The sequence below is a fragment of the Anser cygnoides genome, chromosome 26 (assembly GCF_040182565.1).
Source record: "Anser cygnoides isolate HZ-2024a breed goose chromosome 26, Taihu_goose_T2T_genome, whole genome shotgun sequence".
Lineage (NCBI taxonomy): Eukaryota > Metazoa > Chordata > Aves > Anseriformes > Anatidae > Anser > Anser cygnoides.
In genome coordinates this window covers 4660498-4676530 of record NC_089898.1, presented here as the reverse complement: position 1 = coordinate 4676530, position 16033 = coordinate 4660498, and the positions used below count along the sequence as shown (strand labels likewise).

The following is a 16033-nucleotide window of genomic DNA, read 5'->3' as shown; positions in this document are numbered from 1 at the left end:
CCGCACCCCCCCAAAACAACTGGGACCCCCCCAGGACACCGGGACCCCCCCCCAAACGAACCGGGGACCCCCCCCCAAACCAACCGGGACCCCCCCAAGGGCACCGAGCCCCCCCCATCACCCCCCCCCCCCGCCGCTGACAGCCCCCCCGTGACGTACGGGGTCAGAGGTCAGAGGTCAGGGGTCGGGGGGGGGGCGGGGGCCGCCGGCCCGGCTGCACGCGGCGCGGACGGGACGCGGGGGGGGGGGGAGGAGTTGGGGGGGGGGGGGGGGGAATGGCGGGAACCGGGCCCGGAAGCGGCGTCACCGCGGCGCGGAACAGACGTCACGGCGGCGGGGTGCCATGGCAACCGCGGGGGCGGGGGCGCCGTTCCCATGGCAACGGGGCCCGCGGGGCTGAGCCCCCCCCCCGAGCCCCCCCCCCCCCGCTTCCTGCCCCGCGTCCGAGGCCTGCGGATTGATTTTTGGGGGGGGGGGGCGCCACTCGTGTCCGTGGGCCCCGCGTGGGGCCGGTGCAAAAGGCCCGGGGCGGCCCCCCCGTGGCCCCCAGGGGGGCTGCAGAGACCCCGCGGCCCCCCCCTAGGGGTTTTGAGCCCCCCCCCCCGGGGGTTTTGGGCCCCCCCCGGGGGTGTCAGGGCCCTCATAGGTGCGTTGGAGCCCCCCCCCCCCCCCCCCACGGGGTCTGCAGCACCCCCAGGGGGTTTTCGGGGCCCCCACGGGTGCTGGGGGTCCCTCAGGGTGTCAGAGCCCCCCCAAAAGTTTTGACCCCCCCTCCCCCGGGGGTTTCAGGCCCCCCCGGTAGTATCAGGGCCCCTCCCCCGGGGTTTTGCCCCCCCCTAGGATTTTTGAGCCCCCCCCCCGGGGGTTTCGGGGTCCCCCCGGGGGTGTCAAGGCCCTCATAGGTGCGTTGGAGCCCCCCCCCCGTGGGGTCTACGCCCCCCCCAGGGCGTTTTTGGGGCCCCCACAAGTTCTGGGCGCCTCTCAGGGTGTCAGAGACCCCCCAAAAGTTTTGCCCCCTCCCCCCCGGGTTTTTGGGCGCCCCTGGGGGCGTCAGAGCCCCCCCCAGGGGTGTCACCCCCCCCCCCCATGGTTTTTGGGCACCCCCCGGGTTTTTGCCCCCCTCGCCTGGGGGTGTCAGAGCCCCCCCCAAGGAGTGCCAGAGGCCCCCCCCTCATGGTTTTTGGGCTCCCCGTCGGGGGTGTCAGAGACCCCCAAGGTTGTCAGAGCCCCCCCATGGTTTTTGCCCCCCCCCCCCCCGGGTTTTTGGCCTCCCCCGGGGGGTGTCAGAACCCCCCCAATGGGTGTCAGCCCCCCACATGGTTTTTGCCCCTCCCCGGGCTTTTTGCCCCCCCCTCCCGTGGGTGTCAGAGCCCCCCCCACGGGTGTCAACCCCCCCAATGGTTTTTGAGCCCCCCCCCGTTGATTTTGGCCCCCTCCCGCTGCCCCCCCCCAGGCCGCTTCCTGCCGAGGCGAGGCCGGGGGCGGAGGTGTGGGGCCGCGAGGCGCGGGCCACGCTCCATTTTAAGGCCTCGGTGGGTTTCGGCGGCGCTGAGTGGCTCCGCCGGCCCCGCTGCCGGCTCCTGGGGGGCTATAAAAGCCCCGCGGTGGGGCACGGGGCCGGCACCCGTCGGGTCAGCGTCTGGGGGGGCTCGCCATGGCCGCCGCCTTCCTCCTGCTCCTCGCCCTGGTGGCAGGTACGGGGCCGGGGCCCCTCCTGCCCGCGGCTCCCCCACGGGCTGCGTGGCGCGGGGACACCGGCGCCGTGGGGTGGGGGGACCGGGGTGGGACAGCGGGGTGGCAGCGGGGGTGCGGGGACTGTGTGGGGACGTGGACGGGGGGGGGGGGGGGTGTGGGGACGGGGGTTGGGCTCTGGGGACACCTGGGGCACAGAGGGGTTTTGGGGACCGATGTGCTCCCCGTCCTGCTGTGGGGTGGCCATGGGGCCGCCTTGGGGTGGCCATGGGGCCGTGGGGCTGCCATGGGGTGGCCATGGGGCCATGGGGTGGCCGTGGGGCGGCCACGGGGTGGCCATGGGGCCATGGGGTGGCCGTGGAGCAGCCATGGGGTGGCCATGGGGCAGCCACAGGGTGGCCAAGGGACCATGGGGTGGCCATGAGGCAGCCACGGGGTGGCAGTGGGGCCATGGGGTGGCCGTGGGGCAGTCGTGGGGTGGCCGTGGGGCGGCCGTGGGGCAGCCATATTAACCACCTCTGTCCCCTCGCAGTCTCACAGGCAGAGGAGGTGGCCGAGCCGTGCCAGGGCGGCCCCGCGTCCTGGTGCCGCGACGTGGCCACGGCCATCCGGTGCCAGAAGGAGCAGCAGTGCCGCCAGCTCTGGGGCAGCCTGGGCACGGTGAGGACGAGCCCCAGGCGTGGGGCGCGCCATGGGGCAGCTCCCCCTCGGGTCGTGGTGCGGGGACGGGGGGTGGGGGACGGACCCGACACCGCCCTGAGGGTCTGCGCTGTCCCTGCAGTGGGATGAGGACGAAGGCGACGCGGCGCTGCCGGGCAAGGGGAAGAAATGCAACGTCTGCACCAAGGTGCTGCAGCAGCTGAAGAAGATGGTGGGGGACGACCCCGATGAGGTGAGGGGGGCTCGGGGTCAGCCGGGGGAGGTGGGGGGGTGGTCTGGTGGCCGCAGCCCCGCTGACGGCACAGTGCCGGTGCCCGCAGGATGCCGTCAACGACGCGCTGCGGAAGGTGTGCGGCGTCCTGAAGGGCCTGGGCCGGCTCTGCAAGTCCTTGGTGAAGAAGTACAGCGAGCAGATCTCCGAGGCGCTGCAGAACGACGACGAGCCCCAGGACGTCTGCGCCGCCCTCAAGTTCTGCAAGGGCTGAGCGCCGGTGAGAGCCCACATCCTGCGCCCCGCATCCTGCGCCTGCCCCCCCCCCCCCGGGGCTGGGCGCACGTGCCCCCCGTGCGGAGGGAGGGTGGAGGTGGGGGAGCCCGAAACGTGCCCCGGGGAAACTCGGGGGTGTGGGGTGGGGCGGAGGAGCCGCATCCGCTGGTGCTGGAGCTGGGGGCGACGGGGGGGGTGTCCCCCGAGTCACCACCGCCACCGTTTTGTCTCCTCAGGGCCCTGACCGCCGCTGCTGAACCCCGAAACCTGAAGGGGGGCCCCGAGCCCCACCGCCAGCCTCCACCTCCCCACCAGCCTCCCTCCCACCCCCTGTCCCCTCGCAATAAAGCAGCTTGTCCCCGCCGTCGCCTCTCCGGAGGACGGAGCTCCTCATTTGGGGTTTTATTTGGCCGAGGGTGCGGGGGGGAAATGTGCTGCCGCCCCCCCAGACCTTCTTCTCATCACCGTGGGCAGTGACGCAGCTCGGGGGCTTGCAGCCGACGTTCCCCACACGGCGAGGGGCATCCCCGTGAGCGTCCGCTGCACCTGCATGGGGACGAGCGATCGGGGGGGGGGCTGGGACGGGTCCCTGCGGGGCTTTCCCGGCCCCATCGGGGGGACAGGGGGCGCGGGGGGGGCTCACGGGGACCCTGGGGACAGGGGCTGACACGTGGCGACCTCGGCGACGCGGGCTGGGGTGGGCGCATGGGGACCTCAGGGAGGAGCCGGGTGTGTGGGGAGCTTGGGGACAGGGTCCCTGGGGGGACATTGGGGGGCGCGGGGCCACGCAGTCTGGGCTCTGGGGAGGGGGCATGGGGGGGGGGTCACAGTGATGGAGGGAACACAGTGACAGGGGGGCACGGTGACAGAAGGAACATGGTGACAGGGGTGCAGACTCCCACAGTGGTCCCATACCCTGGGGTGATCCCATCCCCCAGCCCCATTTGGTGGCCCCAGCCCCCCCCAATGTGCCCCCACCCCATGGGGCTCCTATGTGGGTCCCATCCCCTGGGGTGCCCCCGACTCCCAGGGGACCCCCGAGGTGGCCCCACAGCCCCGTGGCACCAGGCTGCTCTCCCCCCCCTGTGCCGCTGGCCCCACTCCGGGCTGGGGGTCCCCCGCCTTCAGCCCCCTAAACGAGGTAAATGTTGGGGGGGGCACTGTCACCGACACAAGCCGGGGGGGCACACGGGCACTACTTTTGGCTGCTTGGGACCACGAAGTAGCCGGGGGGGGGTCACCCACGTGCCCCTGGGCTGGGGAGCCGTTGGGTTTGGGGTTGTGGGGCGCTGTTCCAGGGGCGCACGGACCTGGCCCTGCGGGGGGAAGGAGGTGGCACCACCCCATGGATGGGGGGGGGGGGGGTCCCCTTTGCCTCCGGCTCGGTTTGTCCTTTCTGAGGGTCTCTGTGAGGGGACACGGGGGTGACACATGGGGACAAGGCCAGCCGGGCCCCCAGGCACTGCTGGCCGCCCACTGCGGGCTCCCCAAGGGGTGCCAGCCCCCCCTGTCCCCCCCATCCCCAAACACCCCCCAGCCACCCCCCTTATCCCCCGGTGCCCTCCCGTAGAGAGGCTCTGGGGGCGCAGCTGCCCCCCACGGCACCGGGAAGAGCCTCGGCCCCGCTGGGCAGCGCGCGGCCATCGAGGAGCCTCGGCCCCGGCGGTGGTCCCGGAGGAAAAGTCCACGCAAACCCCGGTTTATTGGGGAGCCCCGGCACCGGCCGCCGTCGCCTCCCGCGGCAAAGCCCTTCCCGCGTCCGTCTGCGCTCCTCGGCGCCCTCCAAGCGCCCGGCACCGCGGGGTCCCCGCCGCCCCCAGGTCCTGCGCGCCGTGCTGCCCCGCTCACTGCCCCATCATGCAGGCCATTTTGCAGGCGACGGCCGAGATGAGCGCGGCGCCTCGCCCGCTGCCTTCCTCCGACTGGATGAAGGTGATGTCGCAGCCGGGCGTCAGCTGCCGGACGGTGGCGTGGAACCGGTCTTTGAAGCTGCGGAGGGAAGACAGGAAGGGTCAAGGCTGTGGGGAGGAGGAGGAGGAGGAGGAGGAGGAGGAGGGAGGCTGGGGCGGGAGGAAGGCTCCCGGCGGCCTCACCTGGGGTGCAGCTTGTAGACGGAGCCGTCGACCCCCACGGTGATTTTGAGGGTCTCCTGGCTCCGGCTCTCCCGCATGCGGTTGATGACGCCGGCCAGCCCGGCCGAGCACATCTGGGCGGCGCGGGTGGAGACGCTCTCGCAGACGCGCCGCACGATGTCGCAGTCCGTGCCCGAGGGCAGCAGCTCGAAGGCCGTCAGGATGTTGTAGATCTGCTTGCGGTCGCCCGAGTCGCTGGGATGGGACAGAGGGGGCGCGTCGGGCCGGGGACCCCCACGGGGCAGCTGGGGAGGGCTGGCGGGGGGCGATGGGGCAGGGGACCCCGGTGTGGGGCAACGGGATAGGGAACCCCGGTGTGGGGCAGTTGTAGAGGGCTGGTGGGGGGTGATGGGGCAGGGGACCCCATGTGGGACACCCTGGTGTGGGGTGATGGGGAAGGGGACCCCAATGTGGGTCAAGGCGATGGGGGACCCCAACACGAGGCAGCTATATAGGGCTGGTGTGGGGCAATAGGGCAGGGGACCCCGCTGCGGGGCAGCTGTAGAGGGCTGGTGTGGGGTGACAGTGCAGGGAACCCCATGTGGGACGATCAGAGCCAGCTGCTGTGGGGTGAGGGCACAGGGCACCCCCATGGGTGTGGGGCGGTTTGGGGGCGCCGGCCCCGAATACCTCTCGATCTGCGACACGAAGCGGGTTTCGAAGGTGCCGCGGGTCTTGAGCTTCTCGGAGGCCTCGCCGTTGAAGAGCAGGTTCTCGTCCACCAGCTTCAGCAGCACCAGCCGGACGATCTCCCCCATGTACTTGCCCCCGATGATCTTCTCGTAGCTGGGGGCCGGGGGCGGCCGTCAGGGCGGGGGCCGCCCCCCTCCCGCCCCACGGCGAGGCCCCACACACGTGTCCCCACCGGTACCGGGCTCAGGGGGATGCGTGCGGGCGGCCGACGGGGCCGGAGCCCCGGGACGAGCGGCCCCGGCCGGCGGAGGGCAGGGGGAAGGAGCCGCGGCCGGGGGGAGCCCAGGGGAGCCGCATCCGCCCCACTCCTTACAGCTGCTGACCGGGGTTAAGCGAGGTCTCGTCCACCACGCGGTCGTACTCCAGGAGGAACTCGTCGAGCTCCCCTGAGGCGCCGAACGCGCCCCACTCCGTGTTGACGCACATCCTGCCCTCGTCGCCCTCCACCAGCTCCACGTTGTGCATCTCCTCCATGTAGCAGGCGTTGCAGCCCGTCCCTGCGCGCAGGAGCCGGCCGTGGGGCGCGTGCCCCCCGCCCCGCATCCCCTCCTTCCCCCGGGGACGGCCGCTGCCGTCCCACAGCCCGTGATCTTACCCACGATCATCCCAACCTCGCACCGGTGGTCCTCGTAGTAGCAGGAGATCATCGTGGCCACGGTGTCGTTCACCATGGCCACCACGTCCATCTCGAAGTCCTGCCGGGGGGGGAGCCGCCGGTGTCATGCCCCACGTCCGGCTGTCCCGCGGGGTCCCCGTGGGATGCGTGTGCCCACGCATACACGTGCACGCACACACACGCGTGTGCACAGCACGCCCCCAGCGCCTCTCCCGGGGGACCCACGGGACGCGGTGGGGACAGGGGGCGGGCACCGACGCACGCAGCCGGCGCGGGGCCAGCGGCCGTCTCACCCCTCGCCGTTTGATGGCGTCTCGCAGGAGCCCGACCACGTTGTTCCCTTCCGCTCCGGAGGCTTTGAAGCCCTTGGTCCAGTTCAGCAGGATGCCCTGGGCCGGGGGAGGACAGAGCGGGGCTCCGTGGGGCCGTGGGGCAGGCACCGCGGTGGCCTCGGGTCCCGTGCCGCCCTGCCAGCCCCTCACCTTGTCGATGTCCTCGTGCCGCACGGGGAAGGAGAAGGTGAAGCCCAGGGGCAGCTTTTTGTGCTTCATCTGATGCTTGTCCAGGAAGTCGGAGATGCACTCGGAGATGTAGTCGAAGAGCTGGGGGAGAGCGGCTGAGCCGTCACCGCGATGGCCTCGTCCCCGCGATGGCCCGGTCCCCTCCACCCCATCCCCATCCAGACGCCACTTGAAGGGGACGCTTCCACGGGCTCCTGCAGCTCCCCGAGGGTCCGGACCCACCTCTGCCCCCTCCCGGGGCTCGGGGCTGCCCGGAGGCACCCAGCACCGGGATGGGGATCGTGGGGAGGACCCCGCGCCCCCCGCACCCCCCTGCCCCGCTCACCATCTCGGCCGTCCCCGTCATGGCATCCTCGGGGATGGAGTACATCTGGTGCTTCGTCTTCACCTTCCACTGCCCTTCCTCCCCCTCGCCCACCTTCACCAGCATCACGCGGAAGTTGGTGCCGCCAAGGTCCAGCGAGAGGAAGTCCCCGACCTCTGCAGCGCCGCGGGGCACGGGGGAGGGGACGGCTCAGGGGGGGGCTCCCGGGGGGGCAGCACCCAGCGGAGCCGCGGCAAAGCGCCGGGCGCCGTTGCCCTCGCGTCCCGGCAGCGCCTACCTGAGCCCTCGGGCGTGGAGCGGACGTAGGTGGGCAGCATCTTCACCGAGGCTTCCTCGTGCGTCTCCAGCTTCAGCCCCCGGTCCATCTCCTTCTGCATGCGGTACATCACCTTCTTCAGGTCCTCCTCCCTCAGCCGGAACTCCGACAGGATCTGCTCCACCTGCGCCGGGGGGCGGCGGCGTTACGGGGTGTCCCGCGCCCCCCGAACCGCGCCGAGCAGCCGGAGGTTCCCCTCCCCGGCCCCGGTTTTCCCTGTGGACACCCCGAGCCCCTGCGGCCCCGCAGCCCGGAGCACCTCGCCCTCCAACGGCGGCACCGGGAGGAAGCTCCTTGCCCCAAAACCTGCTTGGAGCAGGCATCCCGTGGGGGTTTCCTCCATCCCCCTCGCATGACGCCCATCGAGCGGGGCCGCACCGAGCGGTACGGGGAATTTCTCCCGTCCCTGCTGCCAGGGAGAGCCGCAGGGCCCCTCCAGGGCCGCGCTGGCGCTCAGGACCTGTTTTTCCCTCGCGTAGCAACCCCGGGCCCTGCCGCCGGCGCGGCCTCCATTACCAGGGCGCATAACGGGGCCGCGGCCCCGGCTCTCAGATGGAGCCGCGGCGCCGAGCGCTTCTGCTCCGCCGGCCAGGTTTGCTCGCGGCATTAGAGGCCTCATTAGTCACCGGGAGCCGGGCAGGCCAGGATCGCTCCCGCTGTGCTGTCAGCGCCAGGAGGGTGTTTTCCTCGGGGCCGCGCCGGCCCTGCCGTGGGTTTTGGGGTGCATCACAAAGCGGGCGCCCTGCTAAAGCTTTTGGGATGATGTGGGTCTGAGGGGTCCCGGCCCCCACAAACCGGCTGCCCCGGGGTGCTCCGGTGGGACGGATCGAGGCCAAATCCCCTCCGGGATGTCCCCAGGGGGACACCCAGCGCCCTGTGACGCCGTTCGGTGCCCGATGTCGCCCAGCGCCGCAGCGCCCGTCCCGGTGTCCCTTCTTCCACTGCTCTCAAGCAGTTCTGGCACCACAGGCACCGCGTGCCGCGGCTCCGCTCCCTCTGATCCCGCATGGAGGTTTCGGTGCTGGGTTTCGCTCTTCCCACCCAACCAAAACCTGCCCCCAAAGGGCGCGATCCCCTCTTACCCTGCCTGGAGCAGGCTGGAAGCCACGTGGCGGAACGCCGCACTGCCCGTGCCCCATGATCCCCATCGCCCCCGTCCCGGTCCGGCTGCGCGCCGGAGCCTCCCAAAGAATGGGGACGAGCCCCGTCCCCCCAAGTGACCCGATGCAGTGGGGGTCCCCCCGGCCCCGAGGCCGTCCTGTGGAGCCCGGCTCCTCCTGGGGGAGCCCCGCTGCTCATGCTCAGCACCCCAGCACCGGGCATGGGGGCGGCCTCGGGAGCTGGAAGCCTCGGCACCGGCCGCGTGGCTCTGCCCGAGGCAGCCTCCAGCCTCCCGCTGCCCTCACCCCCTGCACCCGGGGGCTGGGGGGGCCTCGCGCCGCCGGGCCCACGGCAGGATCAGGCCCTCGGTATAAACGGAGGCTCCCCGTGTGCTCCTGGCTCGAAACCTCCTGACCTCATTCCTTGCCCAAAACCGCTTGCCTGGCCCCAAAGAGCCCCGAAGATCCCCATAAAGCCCCAAAGAGCCCCAAAGCGGGGCCAGAAGCAGCCGTTGCCTTCCGGAGGCGAACGTGGGGAGGGCCGGCGGCCGGCGGGGCCTCACCTTCTCCTGCCGGGAGCTCTCCATCCTGCTTCTGTGGTCCAGCATGGGGGCAGCCGTGGGCGCGGGGCGGGCGGCGGGCGAAGCTGTCCCCCCTGAGCCCCCCCGGCACCCCACCGCCTCGTCCGCCCGGGTACCGTCCCTGGCCGCGCCGGGGGATGCGCCACGTTGGGGGGCGTTAGCTCATACGGGGCGCCCGGTGGCGGCCGCCGCGTCCCCACGGTCCCGTCAGGCGGAGCGGCCGCAAGCCCCCGCGGCCCCGGCCTCGGCCCCCCGCATCCCGGGGCCGCCCTCGGGGCTCCCCAATCCCCTCGGCCGTGCGGGGCGGCCGGGTGCTTCGTCCTCCTCCTCCTCCTCCTCCTCGGCCCGCCGTCCGCCGCGCTGCGAGGGGGCACCGGGGCGGCCCCGGGGGTCTCTGCGTGGAGCGGGGGAGGCCCAGCGGGCGGACGGACGGACGGACACGGGCGGCCTTGTCCGGGACCCTCCCCACGGGGGCCGTCAGCCCCGTCACCGGCCCCGGGCCCCCCTCCCGGTGAGCCGGTTGCCGTGCCAACCACTTCACGGCCTGGTCACGGTGGCAACCACTCCACCGGCCGGCCTGGCAACGCGGCCCGCTCCCATGGAGACGGGCACCAAGGTGACGGCGGCCCCGCGATGGCCGCCGGGCCCCGAGGACGGGCACGGGGACAGACGGGGGGTGATGGGGACGGACGGGGGGTGATGGGGGAGCCCCGGGGGGGCCCGGGGGCCCGGGGGGGTCTCGCGGTGCCCCCGCGGTGTCCCGGTGCCGGGGGTGCAGGGCCCCGCAGGGCGGCCCCGGCCCCGCAGCCAGGGGGGTCCCATGGGGGTCCCGGGGGGCACTGCAGGCCCCGGACCCAGCCTGGAGGCCCCGCCCCCACGCGAAGCCCCGCCCCCACAGCAAGCCCCGCCCCCACGCGAAGCCCCGCCCCCACAGCAAGCCCCGCCCCATCCACGTTGCCCCGCCCACCCGCATGCCCCCGGGCACAACGGAGGCCACGCCCACTCCCTGCGCCACGCCCACGCGGCAGGCCCCGCCCACGCAGCTTGCCCCGCCCACTCAGCAGGCCCGACCGTCCATGAAGCCACGCCCACAAATCGCCCCATCCCGCGTAGCCCCACCCACCGGGAAGCCCCGCCCCCACTCACGAAGCCACGCCCACCGAGCGCCCCCACCCACCCACGTTGCTCCGCCCGCTGTGGAGGCCACGCCCACACACCCAGAAAGCCACGCCCACAAATCACAGCGCCCCAGCCACTGGCGGAGCCACGCCCACACACCAGGCCCCGCCCACCTACGAAACCCCGCCCCCTCGCTAGGCTCGAGCCCCCATCAGCTCCCTGAAGGGAGCCCCGCCCCCCATGACGTCACGGAGCCGCCGATTGGCCTCCCGGCTCGGGGGCGGGGCCGCTCGCGGCCGTGGGCGGGGCCTTCAGGAGAGCCGCGCTCTCATTGGCCGGGAGCCGCGGGGCGGGCGGGCTGCGTGCTGCGCGTGCGCAGGCTGGGCGCGGCCCCGTGGCAGTAACCGGGGCCGGGGGCACTTCCGGCCGGTCCCTTTCTGCTTCCGGGTCGGGAGCGCTCCGGTCGGCCGCCGCCTCCTCGCTGCGAGTCCGCAGCCGCCGGTACCGGGCGGGGGGGCGGGGCCGGGTGGAGCCCTGGGGGTGGCCCGGGGGGGCTCGGGGGGGCTTGGGGTAGCCCCGGGGGGTCCGGGGGGCTCCCGGGTAGGTCCCGGGGGGCCCCGGTAGGGTCTGGGTGGGGTCCGGGGGTGCCCCGGCGGGGTTCGGTGGGGCCCGGTGCTGTCCGGGGGGGGTCTCGGGGGGGTTTGGGGGGTGTCGCCGGGGTCCCGGTGGGACCTGGGGGGGTTTGGTGGGGCCCGGTGGGGCCCGGTAGTGTCCCGGGGGGGTCTGGGTGAGTCGTGGGGGGGTCCCGGGGGGTGGCTGAGGGGTCCCGAAGGGCTCTGGGGGGTCCCAGCGGGGTCCCGTTGGGGTCTGGGGGTCCCCGTGCGTTCCCCATAGGGTCCCGATGGGGTCTGCGGGGTCCTGGAGGGGTCTGGGGGGTCCCTGGGGCGTCCCAGTGGGCTCGGGGGAGGGGGTCCAGGAAGGCTCTGGGGGGTCCCAACAGGGTCCCATTGGGGTCTGGGGGGGTCCCCATGCAGTCCCCATAGGGTCCCAGTGGGCTTTGGGGGGGGTGTCCCGGAGGGGTCTGGGGGATCCCTGGGGGGTCCTGGGGGGCTCTGGGGGTCCCGGTGCGTTCCCGGTGCCGGCGGGGCCCGCTGACCCCTGTCCCCGCAGCGCCGCGCCATGAGGCTGTACAGCCTGAGCGTGCTGTACAAGGGCGAGCCCCGGGTGCAGCTGCTGAAGGCCGCCTACGACGTCTCCACCTTCAGCTTCTTCCAGAGATCCAGGTCAGGCCCCGCGCGACGGTGCCGGCACCAGGACAAGCCCTGCCGGGGGCTCACGGCTGCCCCCGTCCTCACCGGGTGGCCGCAGGGCATCGCCTCGCCTCCCCCCGGTGCCCCCGGGGACGTTGGGCTCAGCCCCGGCTGGGCCGGTTCAGCCCTCGGCGCTCCCCCGGGGGCCTGGCTCCAGCCGCCCCCCCACTTGCGGAGGCGGCTGGGGGCTGTCGGCTGCGGCCCCCGGGGCGTTTCCCGGCCCCCTGCCAAGGTTTTTTTGGGCACGTTTGGCTCTGCGGTCCCGGCGCTGAGGGGAACGCTGCAGCGAGGGGCTCCGAAAAACGCCCCCGTGGCCGAGCGTGCGAGGGGAAGGAGCCAGCGGGGGCGGCTCTGGGGGCCTCGCTGCTCCCCAACCCCAGCGCTGCTCGCTGCCCGCCTCGGGAGCCGCTTCCCCCTGGGCTTTGGCGCCCCGGGAGCTGGTGTCAGCGGGGATAGGCTGTGAATTTATCTGCCGGTCCCCCCCTCCACCCCGTGGGGGCTGCGTCCCGCGGCCACGGCAAGAGTCGGGGCCTGGCCTCAGCCCCTCGGGGAGCCCCCGGCGCTGCCGCTTCCCACCGGGAGCGCTGTGGCTGAGCGCTCGCCGCTTCCAGAGCGCCCGGGACAGAGCAGATTTATTTCTGCTCCCTCACGGCTTTTGGCCTCTGTTTTATTGCGGGGTGAGAAAAAAAAAACAAAAACAACAAAAAAAAGGGGGTTATGCAAAAGTCTGCTTGGCAGGGCTGGAACGTGGGCTTGGGGCCGTTCCCTGACCTGACTCAACTCGGGTCTAGCGCATGGGAGCGCGAGCGTCCTGGGGGGGTTGGAGGGGAAGGGGCGGTGGGGAAGGGCCGGGGCTGCCCCGTGCCCCCCGTGGCCGGGGGCCGGGTGCGAGCGGCGCCGTGTGCTTGCAGCGTGCAGGAGTTCATGACCTTCACCAGCCAGCTGATCGTGGAGCGCTCGCAGCTGGGCAGCCGGGCTTCCGTCAAGGAGCAAGGTGAGCGCGTGGCCGCGCTCCGAGGTGCGACGCCCCCCCTCGCGCCCCCTTCCCTGGGCGAACGCCGAGAGGTTTGGGGGCAGGGTGGGCCCGCGGGGCCGAGCCTGGGGCTCGCCGCCCTTCCCGCCGGCCCAGCGCGACCGCCGGTGGCCGGAAACCTCCCGGTGCCATCCGCTGGCGGTGGAAGCGGGGGCCGGGGGCAGGCGTTGGGCGCTGGGGGGGGGGGCTCCAGAGCTGCCCCCCCCCTTCCCGACGCCGCCTCTCTGCCCAGAGTACCTGTGCCACGTGTACGTGCGGAGCGACGGGCTGGCCGGCGTGGTGATCGCCGATAACGAGTACCCGCAGCGGGTCTGCTTCACCTTGCTGGACAAGGTGAGCGGCGCGGCCGGCGGCGCCTCGGGCACGGCGGGGAATTCGGGGGGGGGGCTTCCCAAATTGGGGTCCGCTCGCGGCGTGAGGAAGAAACGATCCCTGCTGGTGAGCCGGGGGGGGGGACGTGTCGGGGCTGAGCTCGGTGGGGTCTGGTGGTGTTTTGGCTCGGCTCTGCCCGGCGGCTCTGCACCGCAGCCGGCCCCGGCACCAGCCTCTGGAGCGCCCGGCGCGGCTCGGGGCTCGGCGGGGAGCTGGCCCCCGCCGCCGCCGCCACAAGCGGGGCAGGGGCTCGGCTTCGCTCGCGGGGAGCTGCGGGGAGGAGCCCGGGCGGCGACGCCGGGCGCTCCCTCGCTCGCAGGTGCTGGACGAGTTCAGCAGGCAGGTGAGCAGGGCGGAGTGGCCCTCGGGGTCCCCCGGCACCATCAGCTACGCGGCGTTGGACGGGTACCTGAGCAAGTACCAGGTAGGGGCCCCGCGCCGCGCGGCCGCCCCCCCCCCCGGGGTGGTGGGGGCTGCTGGCCCGACGCCGCCCTCGTTCCTCCGCCAGAACCCCCGCGACGCCGACCCGATGACCAGAGTGCAGGCGGAGCTGGACGAGACCAAAATCATCCTGGTGAGGACGGCGGGGACGGGGGCTGGCCCCGCTCCCTTCCCCCTGGGTGCTCTCGCCCGGTTTCGGGGCGCGGCGGCGGGGCCCCCGAGTGCCGACGGCGCGCCCGGCGCCCGTTCCTTCGCGCAGCACAACACCATGGAGTCGCTGCTGGAGCGCGGGGAGAAGCTGGACGACCTGGTGTCCAAGTCAGAGGTGCTGGGGGCGCAGTCGAAAGCCTTCTACAAAACCGTGAGTGCGGCGCCGGTCCCTCCTGCACCCGGGGAGGTGCTGGGGGTGGGTTTGGGGCCGTGAGAGGGGCAGGAGGAGCCCCGGTGGTGCGGGACGTGGGGTCGGGCAGGGAGCTCGGCTGCCCGAACCTGGCTGGCGGAGCTCCTCGGCCCCCTCCCCAAACCCGGCCCCCGCTCCCATTTGGGATTTGGGGTGCCCGGGTGCCGGACCGCGGCCTCCAGCCCCCGTCACGGGGCCGTGCCCTCGGCCTCCGCGGCCAGCGGGGGACCGGGGCCGGGACGGCCGCGCCGCGCGGCTCCGGGCCCCGACGCCGCGTTCCCTCCCCTCTCGCCAGGCGCGGAAGCAGAACTCGTGCTGTGCGGTGATGTGACCCCCCCGCGGGGGGGCTCCTGCCCCGGGCCCGCCAGGCCCTCGCCCCCCTCCTCGCATCTCGGCCTCCCCCAGGACTGAGCGCAGAACCCCGGCGGCTCCTGGGCTGCTTGGCGGGGGCCGCTGCTCGGGCCGGGCCCCCCCCGCCCCCGGGCACCGCGGCCGTGCCCGGTTCTCGGTGCTGAGCGGGGGCTGAGGCGCTGAGCCCCCCCGCCCTGCCCTTGCCCTCCCCCGGCGCAGCTCGGGCCGCGCTGTGCCCATCCCCGCACCGCCGCCTCTAACACCAGCGAGTGCCTCGGCGCTGCCAGCCCCGGGGGGGCTTGGGGACCCCCCCCCGGCTCCGAGCACAGGGCCTGGAGGGGGGGGGGGGAGCTGGTGGGGGGGGGCTTTTACACATCTGTGTCCCCGGGGGGGCGGGGGGGAGAAGGGAAGTGCTTTGTGTGGGGGCTGGCTGGGGCTGCTTGGTGCGGGGCTGCGTCCCCTTGGGGGGGGGGCACGCGGGGTCGGCCCCCACGCCCCCTCCCTGGGTGGGGGGGGGCTCTGTGCCATGGGGCTGCCCCCCTTCGGTGGGTCCCAGCCCCCCGTTACCCCCTGTTCCTGGGGGGCGGGTGGGAGCCAGCTGGGCCGGGGGGGGTTCCCCGTTCCCCCCTCCCTCAGCTCTGGGGGGGGGGGGCTCAGCCTCGGGGCCCCCCCCCGGCCTCGGTGGGACGGGCGCAGCTTTCGCTCGGGGCTGTATCGTGATCGGCGCCGCCTGTCGCAGCCGTGCTGCGGCCGATAAAGTTCTCTGTGACGGTTGTGGCCTGGTTGGGCTCCGTGGGGGGGCAGGATCGGGCCCGGGGTGGGGGGGGCACCACGTCTGGGGGTGCAGCAACACTCAGCCTCGTCTCTCCACCCCCCGGGGGGGGGGTGTTTGGCAGTTGTTTTTCCTCGTAATTTATTTGCAGTTTTTCCCGAGACAAAAACGAAATCAGAGTCATCTGTTAACACTTACAAGGCTCAGAAAGAAAAGACGAAGGGGGGGGGGGGGCAATATGCCGGGTGTGGGGGGGGGAATAGAGAAAAGTTGGGTGGGGGGGGGAACGGAAAAGAACGAGAGAAAAAGGGGAGGAGAGGGGAGAGAAATCTGGCAGCGCTCCACCAGCATTCAGGGACGGTAACAGCTCAGCTCAGCTCCTCGACAGACAGCGGGGTGCTCCCGCGCGCAGGGCATGCAGAAAGTAAAAAGCTGCCCCCCCCCCCCGCCCCCCCAACCCCCCCCCAGCCACAAACAGCCCCCAGCGACGGGAGTGCGAGGAGGGGACGCCTTGGGGGAGATGGGGGGGGCAGAAATTTGGGGAGGGGGGGGTTGGGGTGAAGCCCCCCCCTCCCCTCCCGTAGCGGTGAGCCCCCTCCCTGGGGGCGCGGGGCCGGGGTGCGGGGGGAGCAGCGCCCTTGGTGCTGGGGGGGGGCCCGGGGGGGGCCGGCAGCCGGCGGAGCAGCCTGTGCCCCCTAAGAGACCCGCTCTCTTAGTCTAAAGTGCTTTCGACGCTGCCTCGGTGCTGGCTGGATCGCCCCCAAGCCCCCCCCCTCCCCACCCCTTGGGCTGGGACCCCCCCCCCAAAAAAATCCAAAAATTCCTCCCCCATTCTTCCCCCCCCCCCCCCCCCCCCCCCCCCCCCCCAACCCCAGCACCCGGCTCTCCCCCCCCCCGGGGGCTGCGGGAACAGCCCCGGCCCCACGCTTTGGGAAGGTGGGGGGGGATTTTTTTTTTTTGGGGGGGGGGTTTGAAGAGGGGGGGGCACCGGCTGCTCCCGCGGGAATTCAAAAATAAAGAGCTCTCTCTATGTACAGGGGCCCGGGGAGGGGGGGGGGGGGGGGGGGGCGAGCGAAAGCGGAGCCCAAAGAACGAACATCCACCACCAGCGA

At 73.2% G+C, this 16033-nt stretch overlaps 3 protein-coding genes across 4 annotated transcripts; 2 read left to right on the top strand and 1 right to left on the bottom strand.

Annotated features, from left to right (window-relative positions):
• Positions 1 to 1499: 1499 nt before the first annotated feature.
• LOC136786953 (antimicrobial peptide NK-lysin-like) lies at positions 1500 to 3202 on the top strand. The gene is made up of 5 exons (XM_066983297.1): positions 1500 to 1694; positions 2225 to 2352; positions 2474 to 2584; positions 2673 to 2843; positions 3076 to 3202. The coding sequence occupies exons 1-4, from the start codon at positions 1655 to 1657 to the stop codon at positions 2835 to 2837; spliced, it is 444 nt and encodes a 147-aa protein (XP_066839398.1). The 5' UTR covers positions 1500 to 1654; the 3' UTR covers positions 2838 to 2843; positions 3076 to 3202.
• Positions 3203 to 4436: 1234 nt separating this feature from the next.
• GCK (glucokinase) lies at positions 4437 to 9868 on the bottom strand. Of its 2 annotated transcripts, XM_048054141.2 has the most exons (10): positions 9106 to 9868; positions 7404 to 7566; positions 7127 to 7281; positions 6763 to 6882; positions 6574 to 6669; positions 6260 to 6359; positions 5978 to 6161; positions 5602 to 5757; positions 4933 to 5166; positions 4499 to 4828 (listed from the first exon to the last, which is right to left on the bottom strand). In XM_048054141.2, exons 1-10 carry the CDS (start codon positions 9148 to 9150, stop codon positions 4684 to 4686), a joined length of 1398 nt encoding a protein of 465 aa, XP_047910098.1. In that variant the 5' UTR covers positions 9151 to 9868; the 3' UTR covers positions 4499 to 4683. The 2 variants fall into 2 exon arrangements, with proteins under 2 accessions (XP_047910100.1, XP_047910098.1); XM_048054143.2 differs by lacking the exons at positions 6260 to 6359; positions 6574 to 6669; positions 6763 to 6882; ... (1 more) ...; positions 7404 to 7566; positions 9106 to 9868 and having other exon boundaries at positions 4437 to 4828; positions 5988 to 6153.
• Positions 9869 to 10584: 716 nt separating this feature from the next.
• Positions 10585 to 14923, top strand: YKT6 (YKT6 v-SNARE homolog). Its single transcript, XM_066983296.1, has 8 exons — positions 10585 to 10743; positions 11413 to 11525; positions 12464 to 12546; positions 12818 to 12918; positions 13277 to 13381; positions 13466 to 13531; positions 13658 to 13759; positions 14094 to 14923. The coding sequence occupies exons 2-8, from the start codon at positions 11422 to 11424 to the stop codon at positions 14127 to 14129; spliced, it is 597 nt and encodes a 198-aa protein (XP_066839397.1). The 5' UTR covers positions 10585 to 10743; positions 11413 to 11421; the 3' UTR covers positions 14130 to 14923.
• The last annotated feature ends 1110 nt before the right edge of the window (positions 14924 to 16033 follow it).

Coding starts and splice junctions, on each gene's coding strand:
- LOC136786953 (XM_066983297.1), top strand. CDS start 1,655: ATGGCCGCCGCCTTCCTCCTGCTCCTCGCCCTGGTGGCAG. Junction 1,695..2,224: donor GCTCCTCGCCCTGGTGGCAG/GTACGGGGCCGG, acceptor GTCCCCTCGCAG/TCTCACAGGCAGAGGAGGTG. Junction 2,585..2,672: donor TGGGGGACGACCCCGATGAG/GTGAGGGGGGCT, acceptor CGGTGCCCGCAG/GATGCCGTCAACGACGCGCT.
- GCK (XM_048054141.2), bottom strand. CDS start 9,150: ATGCTGGACCACAGAAGCAGGATGGAGAGCTCCCGGCAGGAGAAG. Junction 7,282..7,403: donor CTCCACGCCCGAGGGCTCAG/GTAGGCGCTGCC, acceptor GCGGCGCTGCAG/AGGTCGGGGACTTCCTCTCG. Junction 6,360..6,573: donor ACGCCATCAAACGGCGAGGG/GTGAGACGGCCG, acceptor CCCCCCCGGCAG/GACTTCGAGATGGACGTGGT.
- YKT6 (XM_066983296.1), top strand. CDS start 11,422: ATGAGGCTGTACAGCCTGAGCGTGCTGTACAAGGGCGAGCCCCGGGTG. Junction 12,919..13,276: donor GCTTCACCTTGCTGGACAAG/GTGAGCGGCGCG, acceptor CCTCGCTCGCAG/GTGCTGGACGAGTTCAGCAG. Junction 13,382..13,465: donor GGTACCTGAGCAAGTACCAG/GTAGGGGCCCCG, acceptor TTCCTCCGCCAG/AACCCCCGCGACGCCGACCC.